General features: G+C 51.3%; 1 protein-coding gene across 11 annotated transcripts in view; it reads right to left on the reverse strand.

Annotated features, from left to right (window-relative positions):
• RPH3AL (rabphilin 3A like (without C2 domains)) overlaps positions 1-25070 on the reverse strand; it is an 87794-nt gene that overhangs the window by 5553 nt on the left and 57171 nt on the right. For 10 of the 11 annotated variants that reach the window (XM_025214841.1, XM_025214848.1, XM_025214843.1 and 7 more), the window contains exons 6-8: positions 16074-16251; positions 6706-6819; positions 6083-6265 (exon numbers count right to left, since the gene is read on the reverse strand). In XM_025214841.1, coding sequence (XP_025070626.1) covers positions 6083-6265; positions 6706-6819; positions 16074-16251 — 475 coding nt within the window. The remainder of the gene's footprint in view (positions 1-6082; positions 6266-6705; positions 6820-16073; positions 16252-25070) is intronic. The other variant, XM_025214849.1, reaches the window with a different exon arrangement.

Below are 25070 nucleotides of genomic sequence, written 5' to 3' on the forward strand. Positions count from 1 at the left end.
TTTTGCTGCCAGTGTTCCTGCTGTTTTTCAACTGCCAACCTAAATCCCACGGGGAAAGGGTAGCCAACCTGTGACATGCATGCCACAAGTGGCACAAGGCAGCCTGCATGTGGGGCGGGCAGCAGACTGAGAAGGCAGGCAGCATGACTGCAGATAGGGAAGGGAGCAGAAAGCAGAGCAGCAGATCAGGCGGGGAGCACAAGGCAGGAAGCAGATCAGGCAGGGAGAGGGTGTGGGGATTAATTTGTGATGTCCCTGGAGGAAAGGTTGGCCCCCACTGCCATAGGGAGAGGGAGGCAGATAGGCCATCTCGGGACCTGTGTTTTATGCTAAGGAGCATCAAGGTAAAGCGCAGTTCCTCTTCCCACGGAAAAGCAAATGCAAGTTCCCTCCTTTCCCTCACTTGGGAGAGCCAAGTTACCCCCTAGATGCTCCCCCACAGCTCTGCTCCGGAGGCACCAGGACACCCGTGCGTTTGCCTGAAAGCTGGTGCAACAGATCCTCGCTGCCTGGTCATGACTGGTGGCCTCCCCCAGGGCACCAAGGGCAAGGGAACCGCCTCTCCAGCTAATCGAGCAGGACTTTCTCTTCCAGAGAAGCTCCGGCAATGCTGACCGTCTTGCTGAGGCATCTGACAAGGCTGCCATGATCGCAGGGTAATAACTGCTAGTGGAGCCTGGCGCTTATTCTGTCTCATGTCAACTAAGCGAGCCTGTCTGAACCAATCACTTCAAAAGACAGTCACAAAAAGCCAGTCTGTTTACTCGGGCTCTAAGAGACCCTTTGGGAGCGGAGGCTGGCTCCGGGCAGCCGGCAAGGTCTCGAGAGCCCTTCCTGCTGGACTGGCATCCACCTCCTCCAGTCCCAGCGGCTCTTCCTCCTGGCTCTCAGCAGAACGAGCAGGCACTGGGCACGTGTGGGAGACCCAACTCCTCTCTGCCCTGGGAGCGGCCCGGTTGAGAGCATCAGGCTGCACAAGAAAGCTTGCTGCAGGAGCTGGACCTAATGGCGATGCACGAGGCGCTACCAATGTCACAATCATTTATTCTGACAGTGTCTGGTCACTGGGAACTTGCCGGCACCGCTACTGAATGGGAGAGACTGTCATTTTCATATGGGATGAGGAGAAAAACTATGGAGAGACCCCTGCCGCTGGGCTCGGCACATTTACACAGACTCGGAAATACAGATATACACCTTTGGGACAGCTCTCTCTTTATGCCATCTTTCATCACACGTTATTCTGAAAGATTTATAAGCCCCAGATCTGGCACTCTGGGCTTGGTATAAAAATATTTCATAGAAGGTTTCTCAAGTGCAAACTGTGGACATAAAAAACCAGCAGTCTTGCTCTCTAAGCATAGTTGGGCAACACCCTCCATTTTCAGGGGAACAGCCTTCATCTTAAAACAAAGATGTACTGAACATGCTCTGTTTTAGAGGCTTTGCAAGTCTTTTATTCTTGTCACTTTAAGAAAAACATGTATGGGTGGGGAAAGTTTTGGTTCCGGCTAATTTCTGCTCCTTCTTGAAGGGGAAAACCTTCTAATTCCTTAAATGCACAAAGGGACCAACACCTTTGGAGATGCACATTTACAAGTATTCGGCATCTACATGAAGCCTCTTGTAGTAATCTCCTAGTGCCATTATTTTGTGACTGGGTGTTTGTATGTACACATACAGCAAGACTGCTTGATGCTACAGCTGGTTACTGATATAACTTGTTACGCAGAATATTTATGTCAATTGGGAATGAATTAATGAACCAACAATGCTGAAGCAACTTCCTTACCCAACTCAATGAGTCTGAAGTCACCTCCAAAGACTGTCAAGGAATCAGTCATTAAAGAAGTTACTGTCGTATTCAAATAGTTAATTAAGTTTAAAGGGACTATTTTGAGATCCAAAAGAAATTTTTTCCATGCTATTAGGGTGTTTAGATCCAATTGAAGCAGGATTTAAATTCCTATTAAGCCCTGATGTCACTAAAGGGAAATCTCAGAAAAGGGAGTGAATAGGAGAAAAAGCAAAAATGCTAACTTCAAAAAATGCCCTGAGAATTTCCTACCATGAGAAAAAGGTGGTAGAAGTTTACAGGATAGGTATTAACAGCCTGAACATCTATGAGATAAAGGTGCTACTTAAACCAACCCCCAAAGGGGGTGACCAGGAAAAGAAAGACAGCCCTGATTTCCTAAGCCAGACAAGCCCTGAAAGAGGGGACCACCCCTGAGCTGTGAAAGCTGAGAAGCAGTGCTCGGCTCACATCCCTCCACTCCACACAGCGCTGCCATCACCATAGCCCTCATCAGAAGCTTCTCATTACTGTTTGTCCCCTCTGCTAGCAAGAACAGCCGGGAGGAAAGCAGCCAGAGAGCAGTGTCAAGAAGCAACCCCCTTCCAACTCAGCACAGTTACTTCAGCATCATGGCATGGGGAGGTTTGGAAGAGCACAGCCCAGGAAGTGGATTTCAATTTTTCTTACACCAGTTTGAATGGGAGATTGAAATGCTACGGCTTCTCCTCTTCTGCCCCTCACTGTTTAGACCCTCCATCCATGGGGACGAAACATAAGCTAACCTTGGGAAACACAGAGAAGTTGGGTTTCACTTGGAATTAAGATTCATGATACCCAATAAGACAGCTCCCTAAATGCCGTTGTTAAAGTAACTGAGTTTAAAATTTCAGTTTCATAGGATTTAGTTGTACGATTCACCTTTGTCCAAATGTAAACTGTTTAGGTTATCCACAACAGACCAAACGGGCTTCACTAGTCTCTCAGATGCAGCTTATCTGTCCACCTATGAAGTATTTTAGTCCTTTAAATTCAGTTAGATTGATTTCATTACCTAAAGCGTACTTATAATGATATAAATTCTCTCTCTTCAAATTAGAGTACGATTTGAAGCACATCATGTGTACATCTGTCCACAGATGCAACTGAAATAGGACCCACTACTGATCTAGGAAGTAACACACTTCAGTCTTGTTGAAAAGAGAGCCCCCGGACGCAAGGGGCAGACCCCCTCTGAAAGGGGAAACCTGTTCAAAACTGCCCAGCAAGCGACATACAGGAGAGCCGGTGCCTGAAGGAACTATTATTCACTGTTTGTGTTTGGTTCTGTTTAATATTGCCTTTCTTTAACAGAAAACAGTCAGAGTTAATCGTTGTGATTATTTTGCTTGTTTTTAATTGTGGTGTCTCCTAAGACATGACAAAAAACCCTTTGTGACTGAAACAGTGTGAGTCACATTGCCGAATTGGCACTAAGAGAGACGACTAAGATCTCACCATTCCTTGCATCTCTAGACAATAAATTCTAATATTTTTTTCAGATAAAATTCCATGGTGCTCAGTAACTAGGAACACCCCTTTCCACCTCACCTTGCAACCACTGTCCCAACTAGCCCTGCTGTCTCCAGGGATGTCACTGCAACACCTGGCTACCTGCATTGCATTCACTCTATGCTTTTAAATGAATGAGGAAAGGGAAACATGGCAAACAGGCAGGAATGCCTTAAAGGTCCCAATCTTCAGAAAGCACTGAACCCCTATTCTCTAAAAATAAGGCCTCTTTCAGAGCATCTCAGGCTGGGAGCTCACAGCTGTGGCACTCTAACTGATTAGCTACTTGGGGAAATTTAGACCTGTGCTTTTAGCAGTTGGGGGCTGATCTTTACAAAGTTGTTCTGGGATCTGGACTTCCATCTCCTGTACAGGACCCTCGGGCAGGGCCAGGCTGGCTAATTGTGGGTCCTGTCTCACCACCCCACCCCATCTCGCTCGTAAATGCTGCTTATTTTAATGGGAATCATGCACACAAAGGATGTGGTTTAGAAATCTCAGCCACAGTTGTTAAAACTACGTTGGAAGTTCATGACCTTTTTCACCTGTCTCCTGTCTTACCCTGTACCCAAACCACTTGATCAAACTGCCATCCTAGCCTCCACCGGGCTGGAGCGGGAGAGCGAGAGGATATTAGAGAGTAGCTGCTTTGGAAGCAGCAGTGACTTGCCAACGTGTCTCTGACCTGGGTTTTGTTCTCAGGATGCCATAGGCCTCTGCAGCGTTACCACTTTGGTGCAGAATTAGAGGAGAGGTGAGCATGAGATGTAAAAATAAAACCCAGAACAAAACTTGAGCTGCTAATATGAGAGTGTCAGCAAGTGTCATAGTCTTTCAGAAAAGCAACAACTACATTCGCCTGCCAGGCACTTGTTCTGCAACAAGGTACAGGCAGCTTGAAAGACATGGGATCTTTCTCCCATGCCTGTTCCCTCTCTCTCATCACACCGCTGACCCCTGCCATGTGAAGGGCAGGGAGAGGAGCTGCAGACTGCGGAGAGGATGGAAGAATTCTTCAGGGTATGACCCCAGCCAAGCACAAATCTGTCCCCAGCACACCCGAATCTACCCCTGCCCCCACATGCTCCCTGGAGGCAACATGGAGCACAGTTACCAACTCTCCTGCCAAAAGTACCAGTCTCTCAATAAGGCTCTTTTCTTCTGAACAGAAAAGCTGTCCTGTGGCTGTTGGGAGTAGTATCTGCTTTGCAGTGCGACCCCAAAGCCCCAGGGAGGGATCAGGACCTCACTGCACTGGGTGCTGTACAGACAGTGCTCAGTCCCAAAGAGCAAACCCTCTAAACCTGCTCTGGAGCACAGGAGGAGGAGAAGAGGCAGTTGGGGGGTGTAGACAGACCCCTGGGGGGCTCAAGGCAGTATCATCCACACAAAGGGCAGCAGCTTGGGCACACCAGCTCCCCAAGTCTTGCCAAGCCCCTTTGCAGGGATAAACATGAAGCGCCAGACTTTGCATGCAAGCAAGGTTTGGAGGGGAAGCTGTGGCTCTGAGGCCAGGACCAGCACTTGGAGGAGGGGAGAAAAGGAAGGATGGCCAAGCAATGTCAGGAGAGAGCTGTAGCAGCAACATCCTGATGCCCCGTAGCCGCCAAGCAGAGACCAACCTGCACAGGCTGCAGCTTCACCACATGCGTCTGAGCCAGTGCATCACAATGGAGCTGTCAATTGTGAATGTCAATGCTCACTGCTTTTTTAAGGGGCTTAAAAATAAGCCTCAGTGCCTGTGGGCAGCACTGTAATCAAGAGGATGCCTGGGGGCAGAGGGGAGGGGAAAGAATTTTTATGCTAAGCAGGCGCTAGCACAAGGCAGCTTGGGGAAAGAGGCCCTGGAAGCTGGCAGGGCGGAAGGGGAGGCTGGATTTGAAATGGAGGGTCTTCAGGAGGGGAGGGCCCCGCTAAGCCAGCCCCCTCCTTGCTGCTCTCACAGCTAATTTACACCTCGACACAGGAGCCATGAAACCAAGTCACACCCATGCAGGGAGAGCAGCAGAAACACTGGCTCAGGGCAGAGGGGCGCAAAGCCGTAACTTAAGGGGTTACTGCATATGCTACCGCAAACTGCAGAGAGCAGACACAGGCCCTTCTTCCAGCTGCTCAGAAGCAGCTGTAACGGCAGCCCGTGCAGATCTGCTCTTGGATGCGCCATGCTGGATTCGTGTGTGGGGAGGCTGCACGTCTCCTCCAAGGAGGCACCTGGCACCGGGAATGAGGACTGCAGTGGCCCCAGGGTGGCTGCAAACCCTGAGGCTGTATGGGGGACCACATCCCATTAGGCTCCTGCCCTGAAAGTCACCCTAGCACGTGACTAAGTTGGAGCTGCTGGGCATGCCAAGCCGCAATGCTCTCGCAGCCCTTGCCACAAGCAGCTGGGCAGAGAACAGAGCTTCGGCCCAGAGCTTTATCAGGGGTACCTGCGAGGAGGCGGCATGAGATGGGGAAGGATAGAGAGGAGAGGCAGAACCAAGCATCCCAAAGCACCCCGCTGTTCAGAGCAGGCCTGGCCCTTGCTGCTCTAGCACGGCACTTAGCACAAAGGGGTGCCCCACCAGCATCCATGGAGTCCAGCTCTACTCCCTGGATGACACGGGAAGCCTGGCTCTCTGCCAGAGCTCCTCTCTGCCCAGCATACCGCACTGCCTGGCTTGGCTCAGAGCAAGCCTCTCTCTTCCTGAGGCGGCGCTGCCCGGGGAGTCAAGCTCCCTGCTGCCCCATGCTTACCAGGGATGGTTCTGCTGACATCGCTGTCCGACGACTCAGCTGGCAGGTCGCTCTGGCAGCTCTCCGTGGTGCCGAGGCCTCCACCACGCTCACTGCCCAGGCTGCTGCGGCTCTCCGAGAGGGCAGGAGAGTGGGTGCTCCCTAGGACCATGCCAGGGGTCCGAAGAGGCTCGCTGCTAGACACTGGGGACATACAGAGGGGGCAGGTTGTCATATGGCTATCTCCATTCCCAGCTCATCACAGGTTGCCAGACCAGCACCCACAGAAAAGATCTACCCAGGGCAACTGTGGGGTCCCATACCCTGCCCAAGTACCTCCCTCCAGCCTGGGCAGGGCCCCTCTGTCTGGGGTAAGAGAGGAACTTGTTGTCCCTGGTACTAGGAACCAGACTTGGAACTAAAGCCCACACAACTGGGTAGCCCTCAGCAGGGATCACCCTGGCCCATGGCCCCTCGCTACCCTGCACCATGCATGCAGATCCCACCCACAGAGCTCCTTCCCCCTGGATCCTGCACCCATGCAACAGCAGACAATTTGCAGCAGCAGCAGTAGGTCTAGTCCAGAGCACACCCTAGCCATGACCACCCCCACATACAGGCTGCCTCCCAGCCCGCTTCCTCACCTGACTCTGCTTGGTGCTTGCTGGACTTGCACCCTGGTAACCTTGCAGCCGGGGACTTGTCTTCCAGGCTGGAAGAGCTGAATTCTGAGTCACTCTCGCTGTCGCTAGAAACCACTGTGGGAGAGAAGGGGGAGGCTGGGGTCAGGATTATTCACAATGTTCCTAGCACTTGGCAAACAGGGTGACAGATGGATCCAAATAAAACAGGCGCTCACACGGACTTGATGATCACGTTCTCTCCCTGAGAAGAGCTTTACCTGCTGCTCCTACACAGTTGTTCCCACTCACTTCCAAACAGGATGTGCTTCACTTTTTATAGGTGCTTTAAAAGGCAGCGAGTGCTGTGCGTTTACAGCCAAGCCACACCTGAGCACCTCCACCTCCCCAACCTACAGCTCAGCCTCACATGCTGTGATGGGGATGCACTGCTGTACTTCCCTACTGCTGCAGAACAGCACTTGGCAAAAGCAGCCCCGTAGATTTCAAAGGAGCCAAGCACCATTGTTGCATCAATGAGGCCTGCGATTATTTGTCAAGTGCTTCACAACTAGATCAGGGACAGACGTGCAGCAAGAGGAGCCAGGAAAACAGCAGGGGCAGGCGCAGTGACCAGGCCAGTGCTCAGAAGAGCTCGGATCTTTCCCATTGACTTGCCTGCGTGGTGTTGAGCAAGTCCTTTCTCTCTCTCTTTGCACCTCAATTTCCCAACCTATGAAATGGGGGCAAGGATCTGAAGGGCTTGTCTGCAGGGGAAGTTGTTCCCAATTAACTCTGGGTGTGGACACTCATGTTCCCCTCCGGGAGTTGTTCAAGAAGAGCTGTGATGCTTTGCATCCACACCTTACCTTAACCCCTGCCACCTTCCAGGTGCAGGCAAGCCACTGGGAGATATGGCTTTGGGATCCGTGATGAAAAGCACCAGGTAAACAGAGCACTGCAGCGTTCTTCCCCCAAAGTAGACCGACACTGCAGAGGGGAGGAAGCCAATGAGCCCCCACGACGCTGCCCACGACACACTCTTGGGCACTCAGTCTGTCCTGCTGCTGGACATCCGGAGCAACAGGGCTCTCCTGAGGTCCAGAGGGAGACTACTCCCCCAGCAAACAGTGCCTCTAACCCACAGAGCATTATTCACATCTCCCTTGCTTGAATCTGATTCCATTACTGCAACTGCTTTCTTTCAGTCTCTACCATTTTTGCAAACTCAGCAGAAAAAACCCTCAATTTCCCAGATAAGAAATCGGAGGGCACCTCTTGAATTGGTAACCTCCTCCTGCTGCACTGCCAGCACAGGCAAGCACTTCTGCTCCTTACATCCCATTTACAAAATCCAATTTGACTGCTGGCTGCTTTACGCGGAGTGAGAAGGGAGTTTCTCCCAACAGCAAAAGCACTTCATGCAATGGCAGAGATACGGGGGGGAGACAGGGAAATATCTGCTTTTCGGACTGTGCCCCACAGATCCCTCCCATTTGACTGAGGCAGGTAGTGTTTCTGCCCAGTGTTCAGAACATGGTTCTCAGCTCCTAGTGGTAAATTTGAGGTCAAGCAAGGCCCAAGCTACAACTGCCTCCTGGGAAAAGCCCTACTGCTCATGTGTGTTTGCTTGTAAGCTTTCCTCTGACCCATCACCACAGTATCGGAGCATCTTCCCCACATTCAAGCCGTCATCCTCTGCACAGTACCGTTATTGCCATGCAGAGGTGAGGAGACAATCACGCAGTGTTTAGAAGACTTGCCCAAGGTCCAACAGGAAGCTTGTGGCAGAGTTAGGTGACGAATCCAGGCTCTGCCAAGTTCCCTCCTCAGCCCCACGCCCCAGCAAGGGCATTACAGAACCCATGCAAGATGCAAAGAACAGGCGCATTTCCCTCACAGGAAGGCTGAACAGGTCCGAGTCCAACCTGGTCCTCCCAGGTCTGGCTACTCTGCTAAGGGCAACGTCACAAGAGACCGCAAAATGCTCAGACACCTCTGTAGCAACGAGAGCTGTCAGGTCACCCGCTCTCCGTGGTGCTCAAATTCATTGCATGTGTTTTGCAAAAGATACAAGCCTATTAACACTGTGCAGGGCAAAAGGGCTGGTGTATTTTCTCTCCATGCACATGTAACCTGTTGAACATTTCCGTCCAGGGCCTCTGCAAACACTATTGTGTTGAAGCAGCTCTCCATTTTACACAAACTATTTTTTTTTTAAATGTAATAATAAAAATAAAGCATTTCTGGTGTTATTATCTCAGAGTATATTAAAGCTGGCTGTTGGCATTATTGGAAAGCTATTGAGATTGACCTCCCCACCAGCTCCCCTCGCACAGCAATCTTGATCAGAGCAGCTCCGCAGAGCTGGAGAGACAGCGCAGCCCGCCAGCCTATTTTCTCACTCCGATCACCGCATTCCTCAATGGCACCAGCTCCTACTGTGTCTGCGACACTCTCCTGGGCTGGCCCAGCCCCCGGGCACTCTGTCTACCTGCACCATCAGACATCGGGCTTCTGAACTGCTTTCATAAATCCTGCCAAAGGGGCTGCAAGAGCCGCTGACTGGGAACGGACCTCCACTGCCAACAGGGCATATTCTCACTAGCATCTGGGCCTTCCAAATGAGTTGTAAAATCATGAAACCCCCCTGGCTTTTCCCAGGTATCTAGAGGGAATTTAAAAACACAAAACAAAACCCCTAGCCCCAAATCCCAGGTCTTCTGCTGGAAAGCCTGGACCTTGGTGAACTGGTCATTCTGGCACTTGTCTCTTGCTGGGTTTTCAAAGGACCAACCGCCTGGTTCCCACAGTCCCCGGCTCCCTGGGGAGTCCTGCCCTCCCAGTTGTGACGCATAGTTGATGACCCCTTAGGGTCTATCCATCAAAGCCACATCTGCTCCCGTCTTGGAGAGACTTTTACAAATGAAAGCTGGGCTCGGGAATTCACCTGGGGGACATCGCTTTGTGTCTTGCTCCGCAAAACAGAGACTGCTCGAGGAAGGGCCAGGGACAAGGCGGCAGGAGATGGTTTATCATCTTGCTGCCCTGTTTGCCTCTAAATGCTCCAGAGAGGAATGGCTGTGTGTGAAAGGTATTAACGAGTATGGGGCACCTCTGACTCCTGGGCCAGCCTGTCTGCTCTCTTTCCATTGGTGGCCATTAGAGCATATTTTACCCACTGTGCTAATGTTTCCCTTTAAAGCAATTTTTCTCCCAAGACTCCCTGACCTTCTGCTGGAGCTGTACGGAGACCAGAAATCATAAATCTGGCACTCCAGCAGATGCTGATAGATCAACAGGAGCCTTTTGGGTGGCTGCATTTTCAGGGCACGTGATGCGTTTGTCCTTCATCATCTCTGCCAGGCTGAGATGTACTGCTGTGTTGTCAGCCAAAGCGCTGGCTTCGGCCTCTGCATGAGGGGAAGGGAACCCCAGCTCCTCTCTGCTCAGGGTAATTCCAGGTCCTCAGTGATGCCTCCCTGCTCAAGGAAGAGCTGCTGCTCCACCAGCAACGGGTGTGTGCTTTGCTGCTTGAGTCTTGGGTTCAGATGGTGCCTCTGCAAGCAGTAACAAAAGTGTCCCAGCTAACTTCAGGGGGGGTCACCATCCCTTTCATGTCTTCAGATCCACAGGATTTATTCCTACTGGAGCATTCAAAAGCAGGTAGAAGGGATTAGGGCATGAAGGTGTGCATGTGTGTGCGTGTGCACACACACAGAAATCACTCTCCAGCTCACCAAGCGGTAACACTTTGGAGCAGTACTGAGAGCTGAAATTCATCCTTCTCCAGGATCCACCTGCAGCTGGAGGAACCAAAACTGGCTTTGTGCCTCAGTGTGGCAAAGGCAATTCTCCCGTTTGATCCATCAAAAGCTGTGCATGGAGTACATGTCATGTCCCCTTTTCCTGAGGTACACGCATGGGGAGTCCAGGACAAACCCCACACAGGGAGGCCGAGGGCTGTGGCCGCATCATTCCTCTCCCCCTGAGTGCGGGGTAAAGAGCAGGCAGGCGCACAGCAGTTCTGGCTCTTTCCTTTAAATAATTGGCGATGGCTCATGTTGATGAATGAAAAACGTTTGGAGCAGCCTCGGCCTCGCTGCTGCAATTTGACAAAGCGGCAAACACCTGGATGAAGCCTTTGCAGCGTGACAGGAGAGGAGAGACGCCGCTGGCTTCAGAAACGCCACCAGCAACAAATAAATCAGTAGAGGTGACTGCTGGGTGAAAAACTCTGAGGCTGCCTGCAAAAAGGAGCTTGGGGGGTAGCCAGCACGGCAGCGCAGAGAGGAGCCACAAGAAGTACTTGGGGTGGGGGAGCCCCGTTACAGCAGAAAGGCAGCACAGACTGGTGGAGAAGGCGCCAGGGCTTGGGAGACCTGGGTCTTGTTTCCATCTCTGCTCCTAGCCTGCTGTGCAGCCTTGGGGAGGTGCTTTAACACCCCACGCCTCTTGTCCCATTCCCACTGGCATCTGTCTCATCTACCTAGGCTGCAGGCTCTTTGAGGCAGGACCTGTCCAAGTGGGGGCCCACATATCCCCTATGGCCCCTGCGGGTAGAAAACAGCAGCAGCTCCTGTTTTTGTCTGACAAGTCCCACCCACACCCTCCTCTGCCGAGGACGCTGAGGAGGGACCTTGGAGAGGTGGGCAGCCCCTTCTGCGAGATGTACGGGAAGGCGGTACATGTCCCTGTGCCTCAAGAGCCCCAAGAACGAGCAGCTCTCTATCACATCTGACACCTGTCCATCACCTCCCCTCTGAGCATCCTGCAGTGCTTTGGGGCCAACACCCTGCCAACAAGGAAAAAGTATAAAGTCACTGGAATAGGCAGCCAACTCTGCACCAGAACTTAAGAGCCCACAGAAGCAGTTTAGGCCAGGAGAGGGAAAAAAGACATTGCCTCCCAGAAGGATTTGAGGAAGATGGATTGGAATTCAGCTGGAATTGGGCTAGGACAGTCGAGTGGATGCTAAGAGAATGGCAAAGGCCACGGAGGCCTGGGTGGCACCTCTGGCAGCACAACACCCTTTGACCCCAGGGCAAGGGAAGATACCACCTCTCAGCTCAGCAGCACCATTCTCTCTATGCATGTGCCAACCCAGCAAGCCCCCTCTTGGCCTGGAGACTTCAGGAAGGACAGCACCAGGTTATCTGGCCCCAGAGCTATGAATAGGCAAGTCTCTGATGGCTTCTGCATCCTCTCACCTGGGCATTGGGCCGCATTAATCTTTCCAGCAAGTGCCAGGCATCCAGGCCCACGCATCGGGGTTCTGCTTATGAGCCGAGTACAGCTCTGTGTTCACACCACATCTTTAAAAGCACTTTGAGCGCTCTCTCCCAGAGCAATAATCCCCAGGGACCACAGGGGAGGAGAAGCGTCTTACCACAACAACAAAACCCCCCATGATACCTCATAGAAGAGGCTCAGGAAAAACATCTGCTTGGATTGAACCCACAGGGAAGGGAACACGACACACCCCAAGCAAAGTGGAGAGCTGAGTAGCCAACAAACCCCCACAGGAGAAAGGGTCCTCCCCTCCTGGGTGCCACAGTTAGAGCCCAGGTTCATTTGCACACAGAGGAATTATCATGCCAGGATTGAGAAGGACAGGACAGATTCTTCTTGAGGGACCAGCAGGGATACAGGCAGGCGGACCTCAGGGCTGAATCTATCTGCACCCCATCGCTGCAGTGCTGGGTGCCTCACAGTCTGCAGTGGATTTAACTCCACAGCACCTATGAGAGGTAGGTTGGTGCTATGCTCCCCACCGCACAGCTGGGGGATGGAGGCACAAACAAGCTAGATGACTTGCCCACAGTCACCAAGGGAATCTGTGGCAGAGGTGAGAGGGAGGTCTCCAGACCACAATTGCTTGGACCCCCTGCAGGAGACCCAGGATCCACTCCCAGATCAGCCACAGACTCACCGCATGGCCTCCAAAAGCCATTTTCTCTCTCTGTGCCACAGAGTCAGTGGCCAACAAGGTCCCCACATAGAAAGGGGAGACACGGACACCAGGGTGGGTGCGGACCGTGTAAGGCTGCAGCTGAGGCACTGGTTGGCTGAAGAGGGTCCCCATACGTGCAGTCAAAACGGGCTGCATGGCTCCCAGCACAGACAGGGCAGCCTGCCAACACCCCTGGGCTGCTAAGCACTCCCCCAACTCCCCTCCAAGCAGCAAGGTAGGGCAACATCCTTACAGGCAAAGACTTCAGGAAACAAAGCTGTGCTGTCCTGACCTGCGGCTTCTCCCTGTGCCACCTGCGGAGAGATGTGCCGGTGCCTCCCCTGGCCACGAACTTGTACACTTTGATACAAGAGTTGGAAAAGCAGCGGGGAAAAATATGGCAGCGTGCAGCTCTGGCACCACACAGAGCAGCAGCTCAGGGACCGGGTTTTCCCCCAGCTGCTCTGAATTTCTCTCTGCAAGAGAAAAACATTGACCAAAGGAAATCCCTGCTGTTTATTTTCCCCCTGCTTCTAACTGGCCGGTTCCCTCCTGACCCAGTGCAAAACACCGACATGCATGCCATCACGGCTAACCGGGCCATCCTCCAGCCTCAGAAATGTGCTTTTCTCCCAGTGACAATACATGTTTGTGCCTTAAATAAAAATCACAGCATTCCCATGGCAACGGCTTGTTTATTACAGGAAAAACTAAAGGCAAGAGCAAATCCCAGGGTGAGTGAGTGTGCGAGGAAAGAGGGGTGTGTAAGAAAAACAAACCCAACAACCCCCTTTTGCTGGAGAACAAGGGCTCAAGAGCTAGCACTGGGTACCAGCCCAGAGCACCATGTGCAGAGGGGTGGGATGTGAACAGCCGCCGATGTGGTACATGCACGCCCAAAGTTGCCCCTGGCAGCACAACAGTAAGGAAGGGCAGGGCTGCTATTTCCATTATAGGGGGCTCAAGGAAAGGTCTCACCGGCCACCTGTAGCAGAGCAGAGACTCTCTGGGCTCCCATCAGACCATCCTCCCCTTCCTTAACCCAGATCAGGGCAGGGCACTCATGACTGACTGATCTAAGCCCTTGCTGACATTGGCACTGCCACTGCCACTGCCTTGCATGCTCCGCTGTGCGGGACAACTCTGGGACGCGAACACAAACAGCTGGATTCACCAACATGGGCTGTCACTTTAATTGTGCAAAATATAATGTGACAAATGCTTACCTAAACCTGACAGCCGGAATAATGAGCCCCTTCTGCTTGGCTGCCACAAACAGAGAAGAGATTTCTGCTCCCAGCCCTCTCCAAGCTGGTGGGAAGCAGCTGCCTCAACCTGAGCTGCTAAACTGAGCCACTCAAAGCAACAGGCCAATTATGCTCCCTGTGCCAGGCTGGTTTTCCTTTTAATTCCCCTTAATGCTGAGCCTGGAAGCTTGGCTTGAGCCCTGCAGCAATGCGATGGGACCCAGCATCCATCCAGCATCCCCGTACTCAACAAAAATTGTATAAAAGCCTGGAGACAGAGCCCACCTCCAAGCCTGAGAGAGCTGGAATGTGTCTGTTAAGCCAATCTTCCCCCTTACTATTGCCTAAGGTAACAAAAATCCCATAAGGAGCAGCCCTCATCCGTTCTGTCAGAAGGACAGTAATGCCATGATTCATTCCCAAGGACATCCTGCCTAATAAGGCAGCTCTACATTTTGCAGCCTGCCAGGTCCTGGCCTGCCCAGGGTCTGGCAGGTGCTACGCATGTGTTGTCACTGGGTGGAGGTCTGGCAGGGTGCGGGTAACAGAGGCCATGTCTCATGCTTTCCACTTTGATATGAGCTGAAGGTTCCCAGCCAGGTCCACGCTGGCCTGTTAATGTGTTACCGAACACCTTGGCTAACCAACACCACAGACCTCAGGTCCATCTCAGAGGTGTCACTTCACGTCACCTTGGGATCAGTGCCAAGGGGATGTCAGCCACACACGCAGACTGGCAGCAGACTGATCTGTAACCTCTGCCTGGAAGGAGGCAGTGAACGGCTTGCATGCAAACAACTGTCACAAGGGAAGCCAAAGGGCGTTCCCTAAATGGCTGAGAGACTTGAAGGAGAAGTGATTGAGGTCAGCATCAGAGGCAAGGCTGACTGACACAGGGCACCAGCAGGATGCAAGGGATGCATGAACTGAATTTTATGGACTTTTATGAATAAGGTATGCATTTTGTGGAATTTTATGAATCCTATTTTCTAATTCAGTTGTCCTTCTGTGAAATGGGGATACAAAACTTCCCTTATCCCAGCTGTCATCTCTCCCATCTGTTTGCACTGTCAGCTCCTTGGGGCAGGGATGCATCCTGCTATTCTGTCCAGCACAAGGTGCCCTTATCTCCAGCTAGGATGCTCAAAGCTGTCCTTGTTTATGTGGGGAAGAAAAAATCCACAAGTAGAGCCTATCTGCCTCTGAGCAAGGTGGGGGGAGTCTGTACCTGGTCCTCTTGGGTGGCAATTTTGTGGCAGGCAGGGCACTAGCAGGAGAGAGCTGTTTAAAGGGCAAGGATGAAAAGAACTAAATGCTCTTGTATCCAGTTTGCTCATGAGTTATGACTGGGGGCTCCCACGGAAAGCTGTCTAAAGGACAAGAGGCAGGAAGAATAGCAAGGGAAGAAAGCAGGACATAAACCTGGGCAAGGACCGTGATCATATTATTCTGCCTATAAAATGGCAGTGAGCTGTATATCTGCCAGAGCAGGGGAGAAAGGCTCTGCATTGCTTATTCCTATTAAAGGAACACTGTTATCAAGGCAGCTTTTGTGCTCTTTGGCTGGTTCCTGACTCTGCTTGCCACCTGAATGATATTTATGGGGAGCTGCTCACTCAAAACACGCTAGCCCATCTCCTCAGAGAACAGGGTCCAATTTGAACATTTCCCAGCATTGCTATGAGCATTTCAAACAGCAAGGCCCTCTCTGACACCAGCAAGAAAGACACTACTAAACTGAAGCTGTCAGAGACCAGCAGAAGGCAGGAAGGCTGGGCAAGACACTGGCTACATCTTTTAAGCAGCAAGCTCTTTGGGGCAGGGTCTCTATTCTGTATGGAGCCCGGCGTAACAATGGCAGCTGGGCAGAGATCAGCAGCACTTAGAATCACACTCACTAACAGATACCCCAGGACCATCCGCACAGAACAGGTGGGGAAAGAGGAAGGGAAAAAGGTGGTCGGAAGTGATTCAAGTCTCACGGCAAGTAAGCTGCAGAACCCAAGAGCTCCCAAATCAATGCAATGACCACTAGGGAATCTTTAACCGCCCTGCCCCTATTGCCCAGCCCTAACCATCCAGCCAAGCATGTTCAAGGAAAGTTTTCCCCAGCTCAGGCAGTTCCCCCCAACACTTGGGGTGCTGTGAGCCCAGCATAAACAGTCAACGCAAGGAGGCCGCAGGGGACTGACCTCTCCCTCTGGCCCAGGTGTAGAACCGGTTGGTCTCGATGCCCTTCACCCCTTGCGAAGCAGGCTCTGGTTGTTGCGGCCGCAGGAACAGGTCGTTGGCTTTGCTGGAACTTTTCAAGGGCAGGATGTACTTGGGCAGCCCCTTGTAGAACCACGCGCCGGACCGCTTCCAGACCTGCTGGGGCACAGAGACATTTTTACCCATGGGAGTGACTTTACCCATAGACCCACAGGTTCCGACCATGTGTGCAGGAATCTACGTGTACCCCGAGTCAGCCATCCTAGGCTCGCTCAACCGAACCCAAGCAAGAACTGCGGTGACACAGTTCATCATCTTCTAGCTCACCATGTAATCCGAGATGCTGATCAGTTCCTTGGTGCTAGTGTCTGTGAAACCATCAGTGCCCCAGTTGCTCTTCCCCACCCCAAATCTGACTGTCCTAATTCCCAGGGAAATACCACGACCATGATGGTGGCTGGGGAAAATTTATTTATTTATTTATTAATTATTAAATTTTCCGTAGTCCAAGCCAAATTAGCCCAAACAAATTCCAAATCCGAGAGTCGGTCCAGAATCGTAAGTGGCCCTACTACCAGCAAACATCCTCCACCCCCATCTGGGGCTTTGGATGTTTCCAACACCTTTGGCAGGCATCCCACTTGCAGGCCCAAGCCCAGAGGCTTGGGGTTCAGATGCCCCGAGTTTTGCTTGCCCTCAGCCGTAAGGCCCCAGGGGCAAGCAAGGGAGGAGTCTCCCATTTCCATAAAGGGGGCTTAAAGCCAAGACCTTCCCACTCTAGCAGCTAAGTGGGAGGTTTACTACACATTTCCTTGGCAGGTACTATCCCCGTGCCAGGAAAGCAGTCTTCCCCGGTGCAGCTAGGAAGACCGCCTCCCTGACCAAGGTAATGCAATTAAAACGGCGCTGTGTAGCGGAGGGTGCACCCTTGTCTGCTTGTGGACAGGACTCCCTATGAGAGCCTCATAGTTAGCTTCCCACTGGCCAGCTTGCAGTGGGAGGATCTTGGCTACACACCGACTTTATGGAAATGGGAGACTCAACCCTAGCTTGCTCCTGCGGCCATACGGCTGAGGGCAAACGAAACTCGAGGGCATCCGAAACCCAAGCCTCCAGGCCTGGGCCTGCATGTAGGATGCCTGCCAAAGGATATGGAAGTATCTGAAGTCCCAGGCTGGGGTGGAGGATACTTCCCGGTAGCAGGGCCACATATAGTTCTTGAATGATTGAAACAAATATGGACCTGATCTGGCTAATTTGACCTGGGACACAAAAGATTTTTCCTTAAAATAAATTCCCATGCCTCTACCTAGAAGAGTAGGCAAGGAGAGCTCCCATGATCCACCTAAACTGAGAGGGATCTCGGAGCAGCCTTCCAAACCTCAGGAAGTTCACAGGGTACTGGGCACTGCCAAAGTCTCTACGTGCTTCCCAGGGATGAAAAATCTTGCCTGTGTGAGAATAATGAAAGAGTTTAGACCTGCAATAGCTAATGTTCAAGCCCGACAAATTCCAATTAGGAACAAGGCTCAGATTTAAACAGCAAAGGCAATTATGCCCAGAACAGACTACCGAGGCAGGTGGTCAACTCTCCATCTCTTGTGGCTTTCTGATCAAGGCCAAATGCTTTTGCTTTAAACATTAGCTAAGCTTGCTGTAGGATGAACTGAGAGGCACTCTCTGGCTCGTGGCAGGCCCAGATGTTCCAGCGGGCCCTTCTGGGTTTCAAATCTATGATGAGAAGCTCTTGTGGCAAGCGATGCCACAACCTGCTTAACTTCGAGCAAACAGCCTGCTCCATCAGCTTCCAACACGCTCAAAGTTATGAATGGGCTAAAGCGTGTTCCTGAATCAGGTCATTAATTATGTTTCTCTTTGCTTTTGAGAGAACCAGGGAACCACACTGTTGTCTCCAGAACCAAGGGGGCAGAAGCTACAATATTTCTGCAGCAGTAACAATGGGCTTATGAGATGCTGGCTTGAAATTCATCTTGCAGAGAGATTCAAGCTGAGACAGACAATTTAGCAAATGCGCTCAGAGCTACAAGAACAAAAAGACAATTCGAACATGCAGCAGGAAAGCAAACGAGAGCTATAAATTGTAGCACCTCTTGTAAGAATACCCAGCACTCGCTAATTTAGTTTTTAATGCCAACATTGAGATGAAGAAACCCTATTAAATACATTTAATACAACGCTTGGTATGAGGCAGAGGAAGAGGAATGGAGGAGAAAGGATAAGAGTGCAGACATGAAAAAATAATATTGAAAAACCCAATTTAATTTGTGCCTTCCAGCAACCTAATAATGAACTAATGAGACACCTTGTTCAAGAGTAAGTTAATATATTAAAACAGATAACATTTCTTAACTATCTCATGCAGTGGGTGCAAGTCCTACAGTCCCGCTCGGAGTCAGGGTGATTGAAAGAGAATCGCCGCTTTGTGATTAGGAACATTTTTTTACCCCGAGCTCTCCAAGCACTTTGGAGATGTGGTTATCAGCATGCACATAAGCACAATTGTAGACATAATTAATTGCGGCAGGGATTTTGCAACTTGCATTTGAACTACAGGGCATCATCAAACACTGCCTGAAATATTGGATGATGATAACATCTGGCTCTAATAAAGGGCTTTTCTGACGTAGAGGCCACAAAGCACAGTGCAGAGGGGAGGAGGCATCATCACCTCCCCCATTATACAGGTGAAGTAGCCAGGGACACGGAGAAGGGATTTACCCCAAACCAGGCAGCAGGGAGAACAGCACCCAGGTCTCCAGGCTCACAGTCCACAGCCCTCTTTGCTGCCTGTCAGGATCAGCACTGTACTAGGTCAGCCCCTGGGGGAGCTGAGACCCCCACTGGCTTTTTACTAAGCCAGTTACTCCAGACTCTAACATGTGCTAATGTGAGAATGCTTCATGGCTGAATAGGAACCATGAGCAGCAACAGCAGCCTCCAGCAACTGCCCCAGAAACCCACTTCTACAGCCCCATCTCTTGGCTACTTGCAGGGATGATGCTCAGGTGCAAGGGAAACAAGGGCCGTGCAGGCACAGCCCCCAGCCGAGGGCAGAGTCTGCCTAATAACAATCTCATCCCATTAATTAGCGCCACACTTAAGGACTTGTGAGCTGAAATGTAACGGGTCCCACGCGTGTCAGCTGGGGGCAGACGGCGCTCATTGTGCATGCACTGCAATCAGGACTGATTGCAGAGCACCAAGACAAACAAAAGCACACCTACCAGGAGCGGGGGTGAGGGTTTTGCTCTGAGGCATCTCCTGGTTTTTGCCTGTTCCTTTAGACTGGCCCCCACAGATGGCCACGTGACCCTAGCAGAGGCACTGGGACTTTGCGTGGCCTGACTCAAGCTGTGTGAACTTTCAGGCTGGCAGTACACGGTGCTCCCTTGTTGTAATTGCAGGGGATGGATGTGCTCTCTCTCTTTATTCAGCTTCCTCTGAACAGACCTCACAATGTCTGCATTCAAACAGGAAACACCAAAGGACCCAGCGCCTCCAGGCAAGGTACAAGTCCAAGGGCACAGCAACAAAAACACGCATGCAAACAGGAGCACAAAACCTGGGTGATACGCAGGTTTTGTCCTGCCAAAACTGGATCTGTTTGCGAACGGATGTGGGATGGCCTGCCTGCTGAAGATACAGCTGCGCCACAATAAATGGTCATGTACGTGCAAACACCTTTTACTGGTGCTTATAACTAGGTCGCCATATAACATACTATACAAAAACCTGCATTTAGACCAGCCTTAATCAAGGCAAGAGAATTTGCGCAGCACTGAACTCAGCACGCTTGCTCCCATGGGATATGTGTCCCATGTCTGAAACGACATGGTTTAAATTTTTTTTTAACCTAGGTGCACAAAGTGTAGCTTCAGTGCCCAAGAAGCAAACTGAATCCACTGACATCACTGGTGATCATGCTCCAGGAGAACAAACAGCATGACTCCTTACTGACTTTAGATTAATAAAGCAGATCTATAAAAGTGCTGTAAAGATAAAACTCTTATTTAAAAAGAGAGATGCGTTCTTTCCAAGCAAAGCTGTGCTTGCCCCTGCTCTGTGCGAACCACTGGCCCCTACGATTTTGTTGTAGAGCTTCTTATCCAGATGGGTGGGTAGCACAACCATTCAACAAGTAGCGCCACCTCACTCTACAGCATTTGTCACCCACTGATGCCCAATGCATGTATCCCTGCAGGTACAGAGAAGTGCTGGCCCCCCAGAGAGATGCAAAACACTTTCAACCGACAATCAGACAGTCAAAGGACAATATGTGAGGATAGGGTCATTCAGACAGCGCAGATATATGACTATGATGACATGGACCACAGAACACCTGTCTGCTTGTTGGCTCTTGGAGAAGCCATGCACCAAGAAAGACCTCACCAAGGCTACAGACCAAGCCATCAACTGCAGCCAGTGCTGGAAAGATGTCTACCTGGGGTGGCAGGACACAGGAAAGAGAAGATCCATTGCTCCCAAAGGACTTTGCAGAGGAAGATCAATACCATAATCCCCATTTTAAAGGGGATGACAGAGGCGCAGGGGAAAGAGGCAGCTTGGCTGAGGAACAGAACCCTGCGCAAACAGGAACAGAACCCAGGTCTCCTGACTTCCAGCCCAGCATATTATCAACAAGGACACCCCAGTACAAAGCTCTCAAACGCTGCTTCCCAGACCACCATTGGCACAGGCACTAATGGCAAAGCTAGTGATACTCAGCCTTGGCTTCATTCAGCCTCACGCAGAGCTGCCGCACTGGAGATGTTATTCAGCCTAAAGCCAAGGGAAGTCTCTAGGACAGCAGATGCAGCGGTTTGTCACCAAAACCAACTTAACAGCCGTGTTTGTGACAAGCCCAGAACACTCAGTGTGGTTTACAGTCCTGCTAATATTCCCATTAGGAAAGCGTTCAGCCATCATTGAAGTTACAGCAGGAGATAGTAACCAGACACTTGGGAACAAAACCTCTGTTGTATCCAGTTGAATCAAGAACTGTTGTTTGGAAACTCAGCTGCAATGCATGGTTGGGAAGGCACGGAGAATCCCCACACCCAGGGAACGCGATCACTCCCCTTCCATGGATGCATGATGAAGTGGCCACCCCAACAGAGAGGCTTGGCTATGAACACCCACTGAAACAAGGGGGTGGAGTGGAGCATGCCCAAGGAGAAGGCTTGGCCACAGACCCTGGGCAGGGCCCTCCCCCAGCAGAGATCCCTGAAGTGGTCCTCACTTAGCTTCTACCTGCAGGCATTGAGAATAACAGCATCAGGACACTATCATGAAGCTGCAAGGCTCCACTTTGCCACACGTGATTTTGTACACAGCAGTTACCCCCAGCCTGCACGCACCCAGCCCACTATTGCCTCCTCCTTCTCTGCCCAGGTTGAGCTAGGGAGGAGGAGAACATCAGTCACTAGCTTCATGTGTGGAAGAAAGGATAAGGAGGCTTCAGGGCTTAGCCAAGCTGCAGCTCCCCAGAGAAAGGACACAGCCACAGTGCCACAGTGCAAAGGGCCACAGTGCAAAGCTTTGCAGCTAAGGCTGCAGCAAGGGAAGGTCACTAGTGTAGTGTAGCTGGAAGATGCTCTGCCCACAGCTGTGAGCACAGGAGTTGGTTGAGAGCAGCTCTGGATGGAAAGCAATGCTTTCTGCTACAGCACGTTGCCTCCTTCAGGTAAATTACACCATATGCACAGAGGGAACCCTCTTAGGACCAGGGTACAAACAAGTACCACTGGACAGGAGCCAGCCATAGCCTGGCTCTATGGCAGTGCTGACATCAACTCCGCCAGACATCTCATGTGGCCTCTGTTTCCCTATCTGTGACCAGCACTGTCTCATAGCCAGAGCCACTCTTTGCAGATGAAGGCCCCACACAAACACCAGGCCTTGTCTGAATTATACTGGAATCACATCAATTATTAATGCCTGTTTGCCGAATGTGCTGAATACTCTCCTTCCAATCAAACCCAAGAGCAAGGCCCTGGCACCATCCCCTCCACCAGCAAGGAAGACTAAGCAAGTGCTCCCTCGTCTCATTATTTGTATTCATCTGCTTTTCCATAGCGTGGAGATTTCCAATTACATTATTTACACCAATCTGTCCTCACTCCTACATTCAGCATTCAAGTACGGAGGAAATTAAAAGGCAGTGAAGCTGCTGTGCTGGGCACCACTTACTGAATAGCAAAATCTATTGCACCCCTGTCCCGAACATCTTCTACATCGTAACTACTGCCTGTCTTCAATTACTCGTTGCTGCCTCCCTCAATCAGGCCTCCTTTATATTTGTGGGTCTATTCTGGAGGATGCTATTTTAATCCTATACATTCACCACCAACCCCAAAAATAATATCTTCGCTATTGAGGAGCTCTTTGCAACGCAACCAGGTGCATGGCGTTTGGATGGGTTCCAAGCGCCCAAAAATATCACGGCCCCCTCCAACAGCAGGGGGTTTGCCAACAAAAAAAAAATGCCCACCCAGGAAGACACAGCCCTCGGCTCTGCTGGTTTAGACCAAGGAAGGGTGCACAAGGTTGGGGTGAGTGAAAGCCTCCAGTCCCTGAAGGCAGCAATCTGTCCCCCTACGCAGGGGTTACTATAATAAACCATGAAATGCAGCTAGCCTCGAAAATGCCATTTAGTGAAAGGGAACGGGAAAGAATGGGACAGGGGTGATGAGGGCACAAGGGAGCTTTTGTTTGGTTTGCAATGGCATTTGTTCTCCCTGGGTTTTGTTGTTTTTTTAAAAAAAAAGGAAAAGAGGAACAAAGTTATATCCCCTCCCCCTCTATCACTTAAAATGTTTTCATTATCGTTATAAATTTGGATGTGCCAATTCAGATGTAAATGCGCGTGGATGCTTCCAAGAAGGATTTTAATTACGATGATAGCATCACTAATTATGGATATAAAAAATATACAATAAGCGGCGATTCTGGAAGGTGCCTGGCAGAGCCTGGCGGGATCAGTTGAAGCGAGCCAGCATGCAATGGTCACACGGGCACTTGTGGAAGTAACGAGGCAGGCCACCTCTCCAGCCAACCTATAAGTACACCCACACGGATATCCCATGCCAGTTGATTAACAGCCCCGGCTCTTTCTGGCGGGCACTTATGAAGCTGCAAGTAGGTGGAGCAACAGGATCCAGGGAGCTTGTGCCGCACGGTGACAGAGCCTCCAGGCTGCCATCAGGTCCATGCAGGGGAAACAGGCCTGCTGCCGTATGTGCCTGCTAGGAGCCCATTAGAGAGATCCCAGGCTTATTCCACTGATTGCCATCACAGGAGACCCCATTTGTTCCACTGCTGGCAGCTCAGATCTGCCAGGTCAACAGCTCTGTTTCTGCAGGGCACCGACACTGATGTGAGCAGCTTATTGCTTTATCAGCCTCCACCAGGTTAGCGACTATCTATGTTACAACGTCCTCCTTCCTCCCCCCGCCACCAATCAGACCAGGCTTGGGGGAGATGGCTGGATTTCCCACTAATGCAGAAAAAGGAGTGGGTTAGGCTGGCTCAGCCCGTCAGCCTACCATGCTCAGTCTCCCGCCTGGCGAAGCTCTGGGTGTAAAGCCAGGGAAGGCACCGCACCAGTTCTGCAACGCTGCACAAAGGAGAAGGAGGCAAGATTTGCTTTGGAGCATGAGATTGGATTTGCCTTTATCTTGGTCTGCCTAGCTAGAGCTGCCATGCTGGGCTCCAAACATGATCCGTGTTTTTCTTTAAATCCAGCTGTAGCCTTAAACGCTTCTGCTTGGAAAGCCTGCAGGGCACCTAGGAAAAGCGGCAGTGCCACTTACACAAGTGGCTAAGCTCCAGTAAACAGCTTAGTGGGGGCAAGGCTGCTTATGCCTCCATGCATGTCACAAAAAGAGACACCAGCACCTTCCCGAGAGTGACGGGTGCAAAGGGGACTTCAGAACAAATCCTTTGCGGGAAGCTGCCTCTGGTTTCCCGGGCTGTGCCATTGCTCAGCACCACCTCCCATGCCCTCACAGTGGCTGGTTCTGCATTGGGATGGGGACTGTCATAGTGCGTGCGTGTACATCTGTGCACAACACCCAGTGGCTTCAGCACTGCTAAACAGCATGTTTCACTTCTGGACGGCTGGGGCACCAGCACAAAGCCACAGGCAGAATCCATTAATCACCTTGACTCTCTAGAAATAATACACTGTCAGAGCAACTTGCTCCTTATTGCTATGCAAAGCAGCCTTCTCACTGGAGGCTTAAGGAAGAAGAAAGCAAGGACTTCTGCACAACAGTGGTCAGGATTTCCAAAGGGGTCTCAACAGGAGTCAGCCGCCAGCTTCCTGTGGAGGTCACTGCAACCACAGCAGCCTCAGTTATCTGGGTCCTGCTTCATGTCTTGGGGTGTTGGAGATTTAATGGTAGAAGACACCAGCATAGACAGGTTCTGTCTGTGCAGTACAGCAAAGGTGTGATTGTAGGACGTGGCAGCCTGGCTGTGCAAGCTTACTCAGGCTAGGAAAGGTAACGACAGCCCTGGAGAGGCAGCAGCATGGGCTTTGCCTTTTGCTGGAAACCAGAGTGCAGACTCTGCAGGGATGCTCAGCACAAGTTCTAGTGTGTGTGGAAGCCTGGACCGCTGTGTCTTCATGGCGAACATTACCCCTGCTAGCCCCCGGCTACAACCACAAATGGCTGCCAGCACATAAAGGAAGTCAGGGCAATATCAAGCCAGGACAGGAACTGCTACAGAACCAGAAGGCAGCATAAGGTTATTCCACAGGCCCCATCAGTCAGGGCAAGCAGAAATTTATTTGCTCGTCCATACGAGCCAATGGAGTTCGGTTTCTAAGTGCAGCTGACATGAAGTCACCTGTCCACATGCCACAACTCAGATATAAATGACTTGCCCCTTCCAGCCAGATGGTGGAACAGAGCCCAGGAAGCCAGACCCCAGCGGTGTTGCTGGGCTGCCCA

This window comes from Alligator sinensis, unplaced genomic scaffold, assembly GCF_000455745.1.
Source record: "Alligator sinensis unplaced genomic scaffold, ASM45574v1 scaffold1801_1, whole genome shotgun sequence".
Lineage (NCBI taxonomy): Eukaryota > Metazoa > Chordata > Crocodylia > Alligatoridae > Alligator > Alligator sinensis.